General features: G+C 48.1%; 1 protein-coding gene across 11 annotated transcripts in view; it reads left to right on the top strand.

Moving 5' to 3' along the window:
- Positions 1-18,961, top strand: part of ATG7 (autophagy related 7) — a 332,274-nt gene that overhangs the window by 127,677 nt on the left and 185,636 nt on the right. Inside the window, exon 19 of one of the 11 annotated variants that reach the window (XM_059715952.1) lies at positions 14,295-16,540. The exons of the other annotated variants lie outside the window; for them this stretch is intronic. Coding sequence (XP_059571935.1) covers positions 14,295-14,318 — 24 coding nt within the window. The 3' untranslated portion in view covers positions 14,319-16,540. Of the gene's footprint in view, positions 1-14,294; positions 16,541-18,961 lie in introns of those variants that run through there. 11 annotated transcript variants of the gene reach the window in all.

Genomic DNA, 18,961 nt, shown 5'->3' with positions numbered 1-18,961 from the left:
GAGGCTACTGGTAAGATTGTGGAGGTCCAACATATTCGCCTCATTAACTGACCCTTCTCTTTCTTCAAGCTCGCCCAACCAGCCCTCTTGGCTCTGGATCTTCTTACGGACCACTTCCGTGTCCCTCACCCTATCTAGGACATCATATATTGGCGCCCAGTCACGTCCCAGGAGCATTTCACATGCTAACCGGGGCACCACGCCCACCAGGAGCTCTCCCTGATGCTCCATCACCCGTAGGCGGACCCATTGGCACTCAGTCTGCTTTGCGTCCCCATGGAGGCAGGCTATTCTCACGGGGGGAGCCATCCCACAGTTGCGCGGTGGTATCAAGTCTTCCCTAACGAGGGATTGAGCACACCCCGAATCCAGGGTAGCTCGCACAGGGTGGCCCTCCACTCAAGCTGTGACAACCAGGCGCTTCCAAGCCACGCTCTCCCTGCCGACCGCATAGCTGCAGTCCTTAGGCTCGTCAGGCCCCTGGCCTCTCCTCTGCTCTGCTGGGGCCTTTACTCTGTTATCTGGGATCCACCGCTCCGTGGACTGCCTTGGGCATTCCCTGGAAAAATGGCCCTTCTGCCCGCACCGGAAACATACCGTATCCCTGGGAACCCCTTGGTCAGGTGGACGCCTGCGCTCTGGCTCTCGTGGGGTTGCCATCGAGGGTCCCTGGTTCCTCCTCTCCCTAGGGTAGTATGCCTCCGAGGCAGTAAAAGCTTTGGCCAGCTTCAGAGCTTCCTCGCAAGTCTGTGGGGTATGCTGTCGAACCCATCGTTGCGTCTGTTCCTCTAAATTGTTCTGGAACTGCTCCAGGACGATCTGGTCGGCTAATGCCTCTCGGTCCTGCCCCGCTGGACTCACCCACTTATCCAGCAGGTCCCTCAACAGTTGTAACAGCACCCTCGGCTGTTTTGTCTCGTGGCCCTTCTTAGCTCGGAACCGGTGCCGGTAGGGCTCGGGGTTGATCTCCAAACAGTACAAAATGGCTTCCTTTACTTGCTCGTAGTCCAAGGCATCCTCCCTCGAAAGGGCCCGGTAGGCGGCTTGGGCCTTGCCCACTACTAAGACTCCCAACTGGCTGGCCCAGTACCTTTTGTCAAGCCCCGTCGTGAGGGCGTGCCGTTCAAAGGCCTCAATGTACGCCTCCGGATTATCCTCCTTAGTCATCTTAGGCATCTTAAATGATGCCAGACTGTGCTGGAGCCAATCTTGTTGTCGGTCGAACATCTGTTGCTGGGAGTTCAGGATTTGGGTCAGCACTTGCAGGTTCTGCCTGAGGACATCAGCGGGGCCGATAGCCGTGGCTTGCATGTTGGCGTAGGGTGCCAGATCGGGGTTCTCCATGATCCCACCGCTGCCACCAAGTTGTGCCCGCCTCCGCTCAAGAAGGCACTCTTGGGCAGCTCTTGCGCGAGCGGCTAACCAGGTCTGCCCCGGTCTCGCTGGAAGGTCCCCGGAGGGTGCCCCAGGAGCCGGTGGCAGGGCCCCGGAACTCGCTGACCGAGGCCTTAACTGGGCCCACAGCGGAGGGGACCCCCTCTCTGCGGTCTCCAGTGCCAAACGCCTTTGGGCAGGCACTCACGGGGCTCCGACCTCCCCTACACCCTGGCCAATGCCACCTTCAGTCGCGGACCTTCTGCTCCCTTATCCCTGGCCTGAGGATCCCGTGTCCTGAGCCCTCAAGCCCCTGCGGGCTTCTTCCCCGACATTCTCGCCGGCATCCCCGTCGGCTCTCCCCGGTTCCCTCACCGGAGTCCCTGCCGGCTCTTCCCCGGTTACCTCACCGGAGGCTCTTGCCGGCTCTTCCCCGGTTACCTCACCGGAGGCTCTTGCCGGCTCTTCCCCGGTTACCTCACCGGAGTCCCTGCCGGCTCTTCCCCGGTTCCTCCTCGGGAGTCCCTGCTGGCTCCTTGCCGGTGGTTCCGGCTGGCCCTCTCTCCGGTTTCTTCCTTGGCGCCTCTGCCAGCTCCGTCATCAATTTCGCCGCCACGATCCTCGCGGCTGCGGCTCTCTCCAGTGCCGCCGCTCCCGGCACTGCTGCAGCCTGCTCTGCTCCAGACAGAGACCGTGCGGGTGCTTGCTTCTGGTCCCGGGCTTTCCCCTGGACCTTGCGTCCTCCTGCAGCGCGCCCCCTCTGCTTTTGGGGCCGCGTTTTATCTCCGCCGAGCGGCGTCTCTCCCTGACGTCACTCCGCTCCAGCTGTATGAAAGCACGACTGACAAGCCGCGCGGGTGGTTTCCCGGTCTGCACGTCGCTACAGCTCTCGGCTCCTGCGAAGTGTAAGTGAGCGTTCCTTCTGGCTCTGGGCCGGGATTTCCCTCTAGCCCCGTTGTCCCTGGGACAGAGACAGGGCCCAGGGAGGACGAGGGGGCCAAATTATAACAAGGCCCAGACTGAACAACGTCGGTTCCATATGCGAGGCTTGGGGCGTGGCAAAGGGGTGGTTGGAGCCACACACAACCCATAAGGCTAGGGTGCTCTTGAAGCACCCATTGCAGAGTGGGACCCACAAGGGGTCCAGGAATCCATGGGGTCTAAATGTCCAGCAAAACGTGACCAAGAGGGCGTAAAAAGCAGCCTCCCTAATATATATTTTATCATCAAAGACAAGGCGGGCGAGAGTCGAGGGTGCCCATTGGGTCAACTTGGCACGGAAAAGGGGGCCTTAGGAAGATCACAGACATCCTGTAGGACCCTGTGCCATGACACATTGAGACATGTATTTCCTTACCGTAGAAACATAGCACTTGTTTACTTGGCTAACTTTCCCTTTATTACTTATTAGCAAAGAAGCATGTCCGCCCTTATTTGGAAATCTGATACTAATACTTTGAAATGACAAATTCAATTACATTTTAATCTTAGTTCTGTATGAGAATTTTTTAATGCATAAACTTTGCATAGCTTCACCCTAGTTCATATCAGGTTTGCCATTGATTCAAATATACTCTTCAGTAATATAAATTCTTATGGGTATCCAAAAATCCCACTTTAACCATCTTAATTCATTTTTCTTTTTCACTAATCCTGTTCTTGAGTTGTTATTGTTTTATATATTTTAAATGAAAAAGAAAATTTTAAAATAAAAAGGCAAAAAAAACAACCTAGTGAGTACAGCTAGAAAATTCAGGAGAGGCAGCTCAGCTCTAAATTTTTGAAACTTAGATTTAATTTCACTGTGAACTAACTAATGACTTTATAGTTCTATTTCTGAAGCAGAAGAGCTCCAGACATATAAGCATCTAGCTATCCCTTAACCAGATCTATCCTGAGCAGGCTGCATGCCAAGGAGACTCGCCTCCCTTAGGTAGTCACTCAGAAAATTTGAGATGGTCACAGGAGGGATCACTTTTGTATTACTATTATTGTGGGTTGACTATTCCTTTATTAACACTGGACATGCACAGGCTGGAATGACAAGCAGTCTCCTCCAAGACTGCTGACTTTGGTGTGCTAGCTTGATGGTAGGCCCAAGAGACTAGTTTACATGTATACTTCCTCTGGTATCTGGGAGTTGTACCATTGCTGGCATGGGGAGGAAGAAGGAAGTCTCAAGTTCTTCAATATAGGATGTATCTCTTTATAAAAGCAGTCGTGTCTCTTGCATAAAATTAATTTTATTAAATGTTGCACAGCTAAAATGTGCTGTTTATCATGTTCATTGCTCATTGGAAGTTGAGGACAAAACTGGATCCTTCTTTCTTGGGGAAAGTTCAAATATTATGGAGATGGGTACTATTACAGACACATGGAAAGGTAGAAAGGAGCTAATCCAGAAAACAGTAATGCATGTAAATATTTTTATTGACTTTGGTGGAATGACTTTTGGTGGAACGACTCATGCTCAGATAGTTTGCAGTAGTAACATTTGGTTGCCTGAGAAGGTTAAGGAAGAATTATTAATGTTCAAAAATTATTTTCCTGTTTAATCATAACATTACATATTGACATTGCCACTTGAACATAACAGAATATAAAAAATATAGGTATCTGAAACCATAAATTCCCTAAACCACCCTTTTTCCATCAGATTTGCAGCACATGCTTATTCCTAGAGTTTCAGATGGATACCATTTCACATATTTTAAAGTCTAAAGTTCAGCCGTCATCATGTTTGGAAAGTGCTTCTGATCTGAGAACAACCGTTTAAATCAGTGGTGCTCAATCTTTTTCCCTGGCCAGCTAGCTGGGCAGTGCCCAGTCTGTCTGTGGGCCAGACTGGGCCTGTAGTTCTGATCCAGTGTCTGAGATGGGTGCAGTGGAGCCTCATCTGACTGTGTGGAGGGGGGTGGAGAGCAGCCCACCCCAGCCCAGCTCAGCTCAGCTCAGCTCAGCTCCATTCAGCCACATGAGGAGAAGGGCACATGGCTCAGCCCTGATTCAGCTGCACAGGGGGAAAGAGGTGTGGCCTGGCCCCAACCCATCCACGCAGGGAGAGGGGGTCTTGACCCATCCCTAACTTAGTTGTACAGGGGGCAGAGGATGTGGGAATTTACCAGCAGGAGACGGTGGTGATATTAATGGCTACTGCTCCTCCATTGCCAAATTTCCCAACCCATAGGTACCCCCATGGGCCAGATGCCATGTCTCCCTGGGCTGCATTTGGCCAGTGGTCCAGAGTTTGAGTACCCTTGCTTTAAAGTACAGACTGTGATCACCCCTGCTGTACATTACAGACTGTGATCACTGATACATTTTGCCAAAAATCTTTCTAGTAGCACAAGGTATCACGTCATAGGCTATGTGAGGATCAGATGTAAAGGGGAAGCAGTTAGGAAGTATTGAATCCCAACCCTAATCCTGGACCAGTTCTTGTTAAGCCCCACTAGGTTTGAGTATGATCTCCCTGTCTCAAATTGTCCCTAGTTCTCTCCTGGCAGCCTTCTGGAGAGGTGGAAATGGCAGCAATCTATTTTGTATTGGTGTAAAACATTTAACAGTAGTCTTAATGATCCTATGAAGTAGATAAGTATTATCTGTTCCCACGTGGCATTGAAAGGAAACAAAACATTGACTGAAACCTAGTGCACATTAGGAAAAAATTCTCTGATATGTTAGAGGCAAGGATTTTTGTGGGTGATATCTTTTATTGAATTAGCTGCTTGGTTGCGATTGACTTAGGCAAGGTTTCGAATGCAGTATGTTTTGAAGTTTATGCACCTTGGTTCAGTAAAAGATATCACCCACGAAAATCCTTGTGTCACTGGTATTTTGTGGACCATGACAGATACATCACTCAGGACTACCATTCCTGGTATGTTGCTACTTTGGCTAGTCCTCCTAGAAAAGGTTTATACCAACATAGATTGGTAGCAAAGCATACAGGCTGCTGACAGATGTGGAAAATGAAAAATAACTCTCTAACGGAAGAGGAAGTACATCAGCTTGACCTGACTCCTCATGTCTGTACAGATCGGGTGCTTCAGCAGTGCTTTTTGTCACTGATTCAATCAGCTATTAGATAAAAGCATCAAAAAGCTTTTATGTAGTTCATGATCTATATAGATGTTGGGCAAGCCAGGTCAAACTAATGTGATGCCTCTTCTGCGCATGTGCTGCACCTGGTGCAGGGATGTACTGAAGTGAAAGTAAAGCATTGTTTTGGGGTTTGGGGTTTGTTGTTTTTTTTGGGGGGGGAGGGGATTCCCCACATCTGTAAGCATCCATTGATTGATAGTTTAGTAGCAAAATGAAGAGATCATAGCTTAAATTTGCTGAAATATTTCTTCTGCTTATTACTCTATCAGTACTAGGGCTTTTAACTACATGGATAAGTTATAGGAAATCTCACCCCTAACCAGGGAAGATACTCCAAAGCTGGTAGAACCTAGTATTGTAGGTCTGGCTTGTGAGGCTGAGTGACTTTATACTGACCGTAGAATTCAGTGATGGAAGGCTTTATTGGCTTCTTCCATAACACAGCCCATTGTGTTTTACCCATTTACTGTTATATTTGTTTTGATACCTAGCAGCTGATGACAGTTGGTTTAAATTTTGAAATTGGGCCCCTGTAAGGGTGCAAATATACATACTGTTGGTTTGGTGCTATTTTCTGCTTGCACAAAGTAAATGCAGTGAGATTGTTATCACTGGTACTTGTGTAATCCCTGTTTATTTCTTTTATGTCACTGATCATTTTTTTGTTTTTGGAAAGAGTTCAGTATTGAGGTTACCCCAAGTTTCATAGTTTCATAGTAGTTAGGGTCAGAAGGGACCTAAATAGATCAGTTAGATGCGGGAGCGGCGAGAGACGCGCAGGTGAAAGCTTGCTGCGCCCCCGCTCCCCCGAAGCCCCCCAGAAACCCTCCAGCAGCCGCGGAGCCCCCCCGCTGACCCCCAGCACAGCTGGGGTAAGCGGGGCCCGTGGAGAGAGGGGGCTAACCCCTTAGTGTGTGTGTGTGGGAGGCAGCGGCTGAGTGGAGCCGGGCCGGGTCAAGCCCCGCCCAGGCCCCTACTTCGCCCAGCCCCCCAGGGACCCGCGCGAACAGGCTGCGCAAACAGGCGCGCTTCTCTGCCGGCGCATGAGTTAGCACGGAGTTCGCACGGGAGGGAGCCGGACCCTGCCTGCGCACCCCCCAGGGTAGACAGCCCCAGCCGTAGCCAGCCTACCAGAGGCATGACACGGATGGGCATGCGCCGCACCCCAAGGGTCCCCTCGGGCTCTGCGAACCCCCCCCCCCGGCACCTCAGAGACGGCCACCCAGACAGAGCCCCTGGTTCCGGGCTCCACGGAGACGGAGCCGCTGGCTCTCAGCTGCGGGGAATGCCTGTCCCTTTTTCAGGCTCTGGGGCCTGGGAGCATGGCGACCTCCCCTTGCGGGGTCTGCTCCCTTTTGGGGTCTCTGGTGCGCCAGCTGGAGGAGCTCCAGGCCACAGTCCACAGACTGCGTGCCATCAGGGACTGCGAGCAGGAGATAGACTCCTACTGCCAGGCCCTTCTCCCCCAGGAGGCAGAGGGTAGATCACAGTCTCCCTCCACGCCAAAGGAGGACTCTAGGACCTCCTGCTGTGTCCAGCCAGGGGCATGGACCAAGGTGGTCAAGGGCCCTAAGGCCCGCCGCACCAAGGCCCCACCCCCGCCACAACTGAGCAACAGGTACAAACCTCTTGCTGCCCCAGCAGAGCCTGCTGAGTTGCCGGCCCCCACAGGCAACATGGGCCTAACTGCAACTCCCGCCCCTGCTCTCCCCAAGACAAAACGTAAGGTGTTTGTTGTGGGAGACTCCCTCCTGAGGGGGACAGAGGGGCCAATCTGCCACCCTGACCCCTTAGCCCGGCAAGTCTGCTGCTTCCCAGGGGCCCGCATCCGGGACGCTGTGGAGAGGATCCCCAAGCTCCTCAAACCCACAGACCACTATCCCATGCTCCTTATTCATGTGGGCACCAATGACACTGCTCGGAGCACTCCCAGCCAGGTCATGAGGCGCTACAGAGATTTGGGAGCGGGGCTTAAGGGTCTGGGGGCACTGGTGTTCTCGTTGATCCTCCCAGTCTCAGGCTATGGGCTGAGAAGGGACAGGAGGATCTATGTGGTCAACCAAAGACTGCGGCGCTGGTGTCGTCAGGAAGGCTTTGGCTTTCATGACCACAGCCCGCTCTTTGGCGAGAGAGGCAGCGAGCTGCTGGGAAGAGATGGTCTCCACCTCTCTCCCCTAGGGAGGAGGCTCTTCTCAGCCAGACTGGCTGATCTGCTCCACCGGGCTTTAAACTAAGCCCGTTGGGGGACGGGGGGACTACCGCCACTGCTGGCCCGCTGAGCAATCCTTGCAAAGCCAGCAGATCACGGCACTCAAGGGAGCCCACCCCAGCCCCAGCCCTGGTAAAATCTGTGGGCAAGGAAGGAGCCCCCCAGGGGGCACTTGCCTGCCAGTACACTAATGCCAGGAGCCTGGGGAATAAGCAGGAGGAACTCATTCTCCTGCTCAGTGCAAACAGTTACGATGTCGTAGGGATAACGGAGACCTGGTGGGACTCCACCCATGACTGGACCACAGGGATAGATGGCTATACCCTGTACAGGAGGGATCGTGTAGAGAAAAGGGGCGGGGGTGTAGCTCTCTATGTTAAGGAAAGCTACGCGTCCCTGAAAGCCGATATTGGCGACCAGGGTGGACGGCTGGAGACCCTCTGGGTTAAAATCCGTGGGGAACACGGCACAGGGGACACAATGGTGGGAGTCTATTACAGACCTCCCACCCAAAGTCCTGAGCTTGACCAGGAGTTTGCCCAGGAACTGGCTGAGGCAGCTTGCTCCAGGACCATGGTTGTCATGGGTGACTTCAATTACCCGGACATCTCGTGGGAGGATCGCTCAGCAAAATCTGAGCGGTCGCAGAGCTTCCTCTCGTGCGTGGATGACCTCTACCTGACTCAAGAAGTCTATGGGCCAATGAGAGGCAAAGCGCTGCTCGACCTGGTACTGGCTACTGGGGATGACCTAGTCGGCGACCTAGTGATCGATGGGAAGCTGTGTGACAGCGACCACGAGCTGATCACCTTCACCATCCGCCGAAAAGCTGGCAAGTCAGTCAGCAACACGCAAGTCCTTGACTTCAGGAAAGCCGACTTTGACAAGCTCAGGAGGCTTGTCAGTGAGGCCCTAAGGGACTGTGACCACAGGGAGAGGGGAGTTCAAGAAGAGTGGTTGCTCCTCAAGGGAGCGATCCTCAATGCACAAACTAAGTCTATTCCATCTCGGAGGAAAGGCAGCAAGAGGGCACAGCAGCCCCCCTGGCTCTCCAGGGACCTAGCAGACCTCCTGAGGCTAAAAAGAAAGGCCTACAAAGGATGGAGGATGGGAGTCACCTCCAAGGAGGATTATTCTGCACTGGTCCAGTCCTGTAGGGAGCTGACCAGGAAAGCCAAGGCTGCAACTGAACTCCAGCTAGCTTTGAGCATCAAGGACAATAAAAAGTCCTTTTTCAGATACGTGGGCAGCTGGAGGAAAAGCAGGGGCAACGTTGGACCCCTGCTGAACCAGATGGGGCAACTGACAACTGACGCCCAGGAAAAAGCCAACCTATTAAATAGGTACTTTGCGTCGGTCTTTCATCAGCCCCATGGGACGCCCATGCCCGCTACAGGGCCGGGAAGTCCGGGTGAGGGTGATCCCCTGCCCTCCATTAATGCTGACTTCGTGAAGGAACATCTTGAGAAGCTGGATACCTTCAAGTCAGCCGGCCCTGACAGTCTTCACCCCAGGGTACTCAAGGAGCTGGCGAGCATCATAGCCCAGTCTCTAGCATGGATCTTTGAAAACTCTTGGCGCTCTGGTGTAGTGCCCGAAGACTGGAAGAAGGCCAATGTGGTGCCTATCTTCAAGAAAGGGAGGAAAGTGGATCCGGCTAACTATAGGCCCATCAGCCTGACTTCTATCCCGGGGAAGATCTTAGAAAAGTTTATTAAAGAGGCCATCCTTAATGGACTGGCCGACGCCAACATCTTAAGGGATAGCCAGCACGGGTTTGTTGCGGGTAGGTCTTGCTTGACCAATCTCATTTCCTTCTACGACCAGGTGACCTATCACCTGGACAAGGGAGATGAGATTGATGTCATATATCTTGACTTCAAAAAAGCCTTCGATCTGGTGTCCCATGATCGTCTCTTGGAGAAACTGGCCATTTGTCGCCTTGGGTCCTCCACGATCCACTGGCTGGAAAATTGGCTCCGGGGTCGGACCCAGAGGGTAGTAATTGATGGAAGTCACTCATCGTGGTGTCCTGTGACCAGTGGGGTCCCCCAAGGCTCTGTCCTTGGACCCATACTTTTCAACATCTTCATTAATGATGTGGACACTGGAGTCAGAAGCGGATTGGCCAAGTTCGCAGATGACACCAAACTTTGGGGAAAAGCATCCACACCAGAAGACAGGCGGATGATCCAGGCTGACCTGAACAGGCTTAGCAAGTGGGCGGACGAGAATCTGATGGTGTTCAACGCCGATAAATGCAAGGTTCTCCACCTTGGGGAAAAAAAACCCGCAGCATCCTTATAGGCTCGGCAGTGCTATGTTGGCTAGCACTATGGAAGAAAGAGACTTGGGGGTCATCATTGACCACAAGATGAACATGAGCCTGCAATGCGATGCTGCGGCTAGTGAAGCGACCAAAACGCTGGCTTGCATCCATAGATGCTTCTCAAGCAAATCCCGGGACGTCATTCTCCCCCTGTACTCGGCCTTAGTGAGGCCGCAGCTGGAGTACCGCGTCCAGTTTTGGGCTCCACAATTCAAAAAGGATGTGGAGAAGCTTGAGAGAGTCCAGAGAAGAGCCACGCGCATGATCAGAGGTCAGGGAAGCAGACCCTACGATGACAGGCTGAGAGCCCTGGGGCTCTTTAGCCTGGAAAAGTGCAGGCTTAGGGGTGATCTGATGGCCACCTACAAGTTTATCAGGGGTGACCATCAGTATCTGGGGGAACGTTTGTTTACCAGAGCGCCCCAAGGGATGACGAGGTCGAATGGTCACAAATTACTACAAGATCGTTTCAGGCTGGACATAAGGAAGAATTTCTTTACTGTCCGAGCCCCCAAGGTCTGGAACAGCCTGCCACCGGAGGTCATTCAAGCGCCTTCATTGAACACCTTCAAGATGAAACTGGATGCTTATCTTGCTGGGATCCTATGACCCCAGCTGACTTCCTGCCCTTTGAGCGGGGGGCTGGACTTGATGATCTTCCGAGGTCCCTTCCAGCCCTAATGTCTATGAAATCTATGAAATAGATCATCTAGTCTGAGCCCCCGCCACTGGCCAGAGCACACGCTGGGATCACACGACCCCAGACAGGTGTTCATCCAACCTCTTTTTGAATTCACCCAAGGTAGGAGCGAGGGCCACTTCCCTAGGAAGTTGGTTCCAGATCCTAGCCACCCTAAACAGTGAAATAGTGCCTGCTAATCTCCAACCTGAACCTATTCTCCAGCAGCTTCTGGCCATTGTTCCTTGTCACCCCAGGTGCTGCTGGGGGGAATAGGACGCTTCCTATTTGCTGCTGATCTCCCCTAACGAGTTTGTAGGCAGCCACCAAATCTCCCCTCGGCCTCTGTTTGCCAAGGCTGAACAGGTTCAGGTCCCTCAGCCTCTCCTCATAGGGCCTGCCCTGTTGCCCTCCAACCAAGCAGGTGGCCCTCCTCTGAACCCTCTGAAGGCAGGCCACATCCCTCTTAAAGTGCGGTGCCCAGAACTGGATTCAGTACTCCAATTGAGGCTGGACCGATGTCATGTAGAGGGGGAGTATCACCTCTCTGGACCGGCTTGAGATGCATCTTTGGATGCATGATAAGGTGGGGTGGGCTTTGCTGGCTGCGGTCTGGCATTGGCAGCTCATGTTCATCTTGGAGTCAATAATGACTCCAAGATCCCTTTCTGCCTCTGTGCTCTCAAGGGGGGAGCTCCCCAGCTTGTATGTATGCTGTGGATTCCTTCTCCCCAGGTGCAGCACCCTGCATTTATCCACATTGAAGCCCATCCTATTATCATCCGCCCACTTCTGTAGTCTGTCTAAATCTAACTGCAGCCTCTCTCTCCCTTCGAGCGTGCCTACCTCTCCCCACATCTTGGTGTCATTGGCAAACTTGGACGTGTTTTTCACCCCCTCGTCCAAGTCGCTGATGAAGATGTTGAACAGTGTAGGCCCCAGGACTGTGCCCTGGGGGACCCCACTGTTCACATCCCGCCAGGTTGAGTACGACCCGTCCACCACCACTCTCTGGGTGCACCCCATCAGCCAATTTTTGACCCATCCAACTGTGTAGGCATCAGTGCCAAAGTCAGTTGCTCAATTTATTAATGAGAATGGGGTGAGAGTCCGTGTCAAAGGCCTTCTTAAAGTCCAGAAAGACTACGTTCATGACGATACCATCATCCAGGGATTTAGTTACCTGGTCATAAAAGGCCATCAGGTTGGTCTGGCAGGACCTGCCTTTGATGAACCCATGTTGATTTCCCCTGGGCATGATATCCCCTGCTGTCCCCTCACAGATGTGATTCTTGATAATTTTTTCAAGGATTTTCCCCAAGACCGATGTGAGACTTATGGGCCTATAGTTTCCTGGGTCAAGTTCAGCACTTGACTACTTATATTTAAGAAATCACCATCTATTATTTTTGTCCTGGGGAACACAGTAAGTGTTAGAGCTCCTGGGCATTCCACCAAGTCTTCTGACATGTTCATTTAATGACATAATGGAATCTGATCCCTGTTCCCAACAATCATGCCTCATGCCATGCAAGACATGAATGGCAGGAGGTGCAACTACTTGGATCAGATTCAGATCATTCCATTTCTACTTGCCAGTGCAGAGAGAGGCCCCTGAACTGGCAGATTGAAAGAGGAGTACCCATATCTGAACCTGGATTGACCGTCAGCTGATTGTTGACTGGCCCTTTGGACCACACCAGGGATTCAGCTCTAGTGCACTTGGGGCTGGGGCTCACAGTCAGCTGACTATTAGCTCCAGCCCCAGACTGCACTGGGACTGGCTGGAGTCCCCAGTGCAGTGAGATGGCTATCTGATTGTCAGCCCTGGCTGGGATAGTCCTGTGTCTGCTTCAACACTGGGGCTGTCCAGGCCAGGCCAACAGTCAGTTGATTCTCAAAACCCTAAGCCTGGCAGTTCTAGCCTACCTGTTGAGCAGGTGGAGGAATGGGGGAGGGGGAATGGAATCAGAGACTCCTGGTGGGGATAGGTGGGTAGTACACACTTTAAAGCCTCTGGGGCGCCAGCTTCTCAATCCCCAACTGCCCTTGCCCCAAATTATGAAGTGCCCACAGCTGGGGAACGGAGCTTCCAGATCCCCTGCTGCCACTTCCACAGGCACCCTGGGAACTTCAAGCAGGCATACAGATGGGAAACCCAGGTTTGGGGCACAGTAAGCCTGAACTGGGGAGATGCTCCCTGATGTCAGGCTCATGGTGCCTCTTCCCTTTCACATTAGCAACAGTGTCAACCTCTAACTCTGTGCCCAACATACTAGATCCTGGTATTTCTCCTGAAAATGGCTTGCCTGCTAGTTAGCTCAAGCACATATCCTTGAAAGCTGATTTTTTTAAATCTTTCTACTTTAAAAATATTTATTGCGTTTTTCTTAATAAAAGGACAAACTAGCAACAAGGTACAATGTGCTTTATTTTGAGTCAGAAGTTGTGAAACAAAGCGAAGGTATGATACCTACTGGAATGCCACAGCATATACAAAGAACATATCTAGATGAGAATGTAAGCAGTGATGAAATGTCCATTAAAGGATACTGGCAAATGTGGTTAAGAACTACAAAAAAAAAAAAAAGAAAGTAGGCTAACTTGGAACACAACCATAGTGGTTACGTGAATATACTGTGGGATAGAGGAAGAAATCAACAAGTATTGCTTATTTTTGAGCAATGAAGAGTAGAGATGTGAAGGTCTGGAAAAAAACCAGAAAAGTTTGAAAAAAAGCCTTGTTTTCTGAGGACTTTTGGGGTTTTTTTTAATTAAGACAAGGTGTTCGTATATTGCTACCCTTTACTGCCCAAAAATGTTTTCTAATAACTATGTAATAGGAAGACTTTTATGTAAGACTATCTACTGTACCAGATCATTACAATTCCTGTACGCTGAGGACAAGCAATACAATACAACTCTCAAATTGAAGAGCAAGATGCATTTCTGCCTCCAGGGGGCACTGCCATTTTCGCAAGAGAAAGAAGGTTTCAGTATTGCCTTTGCTTGTGAGCTCCCTCTGTTGTTGACTTTTGATCTAGAGGTTGGTGGATCTGCACCTGTCCTTCTGACTAGGCCTCAAAGTACTGGGAGTGGACACTGGCAGCAGCATCCATTTGTTCCTGTAGAGATTAGAAACAAGGAATTTACTGCCCTGCTTGCTCAAAAGCCTCAGGAGAGGAGGCAGAGCAAGTCTAAAGGTTTGGAGTTGGAAGGCACCTGCCTCCTCCTGGCCCTGTGACCTTGAGATCCACAGAAGTACAGAAGCAGCACACAGAAGCTGAAAGAAAGTATACTTCTTTATTGAAAGGTAAGAGTTTAAATGTCTCTGAATTTAGTATATTAAACTGTATTTTAGCTGCATTAGTATATTTTATAATCTATGTAATTCATAATTGAATTCCCACTAATCTTATGTTGTGTAACAAATCACCCAACCTTAGCAGTGACGTAAGACCTGCAGGGCAGGGAAATTGTTCACAGTTAACTCTGAGGAGGCCTCTCCTTCATCCATTACTAAATTTGTACATGCTGTAGCTTAGTGTGTGTGTATGCAAGCTAGCCACTAAATTACATTTTTCTTTTTTCTCCCTCAGCAAAATGGTGCAAACAACTTCTAGCATATGGAAGCATTTCCACACTGCAAGTTATTCTGAGGGGAAAAAATGTGATTTACAAATACTGTCAAATGAAACATGCATTTCCAAATGCTACTAGGATGACCAAACAGATCCTTATATGTAAGAAGTGTCCTGCAGACATTACAAAATCCCTCATGGGTGTAGGTGAGGAGGAGGTAGATCATGATGATGTTCATGCAAGTAGCTCTTTCCAACATTCTCAATCCAGAAGTTCTCCTACTGCTGCTGCTGCTTCTTCTATAACATCAGCATCACAAAAGGTTGCCCAACATCCTCAATAATCAATATTGCAACCAACTGTATACACACGACTCTCAATAGCTTCACTTGTAGGCAAGATGACACCTGAAGATCAGGAAAAAATGACCAAGCTCTTTCAAGAGCAATATATTCTTCTGGGATGCCATTGTCAATAACTGAAAATGCATACTGGCAGGAAGCTTTTAAATTACTAAGACCATCATGCCATTTGCCCAGCCGACATTCTTTGAGTAACCCTCTTTTAGAGTCAGAATATGAACGTGTAATGCAATCTGTGCAAGGCAAAATTAACTAAGCACTGTGTCTTGCAGTACTTACAAATGGATGGACAAATGTGTGGGGAGAAGGATTCATAAACTTTGTGATAACAGCACCTCAACCAGTTTTTACAGAAGCATTGAAACAGAAGAGAACAGGCATACTGCAGAGTATATCAGTAGTAAAATATGTGAAGTCCTGCAGAAGTTTGGGAGTGGTAAAGTATTTGCTTTGCTGACTGACAATGCAAGTAACATGAAAGCAGCATGGGAGATCATAATGGATAAATATCCACATATTAATGCAATAGGATGTATATCCCATGAGCTAAATTTGCTTCTTAATGACATCATGAAATTGGACACTGCAAAAAATCTATAGAAGAACAAAAGAAGTTATAAAACATGCAAAAGCTACTCATATTGCAGCTGCAGTCTAAGAAGAAGGAGAAAGAAAATAATGCAAAGAATAAAATAGTGATACTCAAACTCTGTATTAAAATTAAATGGGGTGGAGCGGTGATCTCATTTGAAAGTTTACTAAAAAATAAAGAAGCTCTTCAAGAAACAGTAATGACTGAGGATCTTAAAGTACCCAGAAGTGTAAGGAGCACTGTACTTAATGAGGATGTCTTCTGGGTTGAGCTGCTGAACTCCCTGAAGATTCTAAAGCCAATTTTTTCAGCAGTCACTGCGTCTGGATCAGACAGTGCACTTTTGTAAGACATTCCTTACCAAATGGCCCAGATAAAATCAACTGTTTTTGAGCATCTTAGTGTACCTCCACTTACAAGTACAGAAGAAAGAAAAGTGAAAGACTTCATGAAATGATGGGAAGAATTTTGTTGCCAATCAATTCATGCTGCTGGATCCAAGATGCAAAGGCAGAAATGTTAGTGATGATAGGGTACTGCATTTGACTGGATCAAAATAAGCAACACGCTTAGGACTTGATGTTGGGAAGGTACTTTCAAATGTTGCTGAATACAGAACATCTTCAGGTATTTGGTCCAGGACTGCAGTCTGGGACTCTGCAAAGCGTATCCCTCCTGCAACATGGTGGCAAGGCTTTGCACGACAGAGCCTCTAACTCCTCTTGCTTCTCGCCTGCTTCAGATTCCTCCATCTTGTGCAGCATATGAAAGAAACTGGTCTGTGTTTGGAAATACACAGAATAAACTAACACACCAATAAACTAACATGTTGAAAGAGTAGAGAAGCTTGTCTCAATCTGGGCAAAACCTTCAGTTTTCAGAAGTCCATGAACATGATAAAAATGAAGGATCAGAAGAATCAGAAACTGCTGATAGTGATAGCTCAGAAAATGAGACTGATTAGACAAAGTTTCATGTAGCAAAATTTGTATTCAATGAGACTTGGGGTTGTTTTTCCTTTTTTTCTCAGATCTTTTTCAAAAACTGAGTGCTTTCTGTATCTACTTGACACTGCGGAGGAGACTAAGCCCAGAATACATAATAACTTTTTTTTACTATAATATTGATGGTTTCTTTTATTTTAACTTTAATTTTTGCCTGCTTCTCATAAACTGGCAAAAACTGAGATATGCAAGTTTCCTTAGAGTTCAGCAGCTTGTAGCTCCATTTGTAACAAAAATTGAAAACTTTTTTAAAATAAATTCAATTAGTAAATTTGTAATTATTGTCTGAATAAACTATACTTTTAAATTTAATAAATATACCAAACACGATAATTTTATGAGCAAACCAAGTTATACATAATACATTTTATGTTCTTAAAGTAGCACAGTGAATTTAGATCTGTAAAGGGTGCTAAGAAAATAAGTATTGCATATATTTCTGTCTTTTTCCAAATTTCTGTTTTTTTCCGAAACTAGAAAAAGATTTTTTTTTTTTCCCCGATGGCTTCAAAATTTCCAGAAATTTTACATCTCTAAAGAGCCTGGGCCAGCCAAAGGTATGTAGGAATGGTTTGGAATTTGAGAGTGTAATTTTTTGAAGCATCTCATTTGGGGAGTAACATCTTATAGCTGTTCTGTCTTCAAAAGACTGTAAGGGATATATAAAGCAATGCCATAACAATTGAATTAGGCCATTTTTTCCTATAATTCTTCTTTGAGTAATGAATGGGAAACGTACAATAACGTGGCAGGTAAGAAGATAGGTCGTGATGCTGGATAAGTATCCCACACAAGCAGTAGTGGAAAAAGCCATGTTAAGCATATGCTTAGTTTCAAAACATGCTGCTTGCAAGATACTCTAGCCTATACTCCTAGCATTTGGCTGTTCAGAGAACCTGACATTTTATTACTATTCCTGAGACTATTGTGGAAACAAGTTTTCTTACTAGAGAGTAGAAGTTATGGTCTATAACAGCTCTGTACTAAAGTCATTCAGGCAGTGATGTGGATGCAGATGTTTTAACAATTAATAGGCGATACAAGTTACTACTTTGCCATCAAACAGCCTACCAAAGGCAGCAGTGCAGAACAGGAAAAAATAGACTTTTAAGTTACAGTGGTTTGTGTTAACCATATGTAATACATTTTCTGTATATCTCATGATCTCGAGGACTGTACAAAATAGTACCAGTGAGCTTACATTAGCTTATTTTGCTATAAGTCTCTGAAGGGTAGCCATGGATTCTTTCCAAGAAAGAAATTCTTGGAATTTCTATGACATATAAATATCTTTTCTCTTTTTTTTTTTTTTTTTTTTTGTCAATAGCAGTTGCTTTAGACCAGTTTTTTCACCCATCGCTGCTCATGTTACACCTTCTGAATTAACTACTAAATCCATCACTTACTTTCTTCTTTACCTTCTCAAGCTAATTTACAGTATCTAATGTTATTCACAAAAATCTATGTGTAATAGGAACATTCCAGTTCAAGAATATATAAATCATATTTTTTGGATTATCTTTTTTCCCCTGGACTCATCTCATCTCATCCTAGTTACTCTTTTCCAAACTCTACAAAATCATAAGTTCTCTGCAAAGTGATAAATTACCAGATTTGAGGACCAAATTAATCCCTGGTATAAAACTCGGTTGACTTGAAGAGTTACACCAGGGGCTAATTTGTTCCTGGTTTTTTCTCTCTTGAAGAAAGGTCCAGATGCTCTCCACCCCAGTGTGTTGAGGGAGCTAGCAGGGGTTATTGCTGGGCCCTTGGCACGGCTTTATGAGCGCTCATGGTGCTTGGGCCAGGTTCCAGATGATTGGAAGATGGCCAATGTGGTCCCCATCTTTAAAAAAGGGAGGAGGGGAGGACCTGGGCAACTATAGGCCCGTCAGTCTTACCTCAATCCTAGGGAAACTCTTTGAGAAAATCATCAAGGAGCACATCTGTGATGGGCCGGCATCGGGGATGATGCTCAAGGGCAACCAGCATGGTTTCATTAGGGGCAGGTCATGTCAGACCAACCCGATTGCCTTTTATGATCAGGTCACAACAGCATTGGATGCAGGTGTTGCTGTGGATGTGTTGGGGCCGTGGCCAGCAGCCCGGGCATGTGGGCCAGAGAAAAGGTCGGAACGGCGAACTAGAATTTGCATCGGAGTTTTCTCTATGCAACTGAGAATTGCACCGTGCAAAGAAAGCTCCATGTGGCGGGAAATAATTCAGTGCCGAAGCACACACAAAATCATACCCTTTGGGTCATGACATCCCCCCTTGCTGAAGGCACAGCTGAATTATACCACATGCTCGTCACTCAGGTCGCCAGTAGCTCTTATAACAGGTCGTTGAACTAAACGGGTAAACTCAAAATCAGCTAACATAAGAAGTTTGTCCTCCAGGGATTGAATTAAATAATAGCCGGCACAAATACATACACACATAACCAGATTCATAACAAAAAATTGCACGATCAGGGCTTCATGGCGAAGTCGCGCGTCAAGCCCTCACTTCTGCCGATAATGTTATCCTTCTTGGGGCTTCTCTCCGCCACGCACTCTGAGTTCTGGAACCTGTAAACAAAACTCTCAAAAAATAAGTTAACGTATATCAAAATATTTACAAAAACCCGCACACAATAGGGCGGTTAGTTAAACTCAAACTCCATGGACAATAGTCCCAGCCATGAGACTATAGCCTCGTCAGATTCCATTTCAGATTCTCTGTAC

The sequence above is a fragment of the Alligator mississippiensis genome, chromosome 12, assembly GCF_030867095.1.
Source record: "Alligator mississippiensis isolate rAllMis1 chromosome 12, rAllMis1, whole genome shotgun sequence".
NCBI classification, from domain to species: domain Eukaryota; kingdom Metazoa; phylum Chordata; order Crocodylia; family Alligatoridae; genus Alligator; species Alligator mississippiensis.
This window is presented reverse-complemented; position numbering and strand designations above follow the sequence as displayed.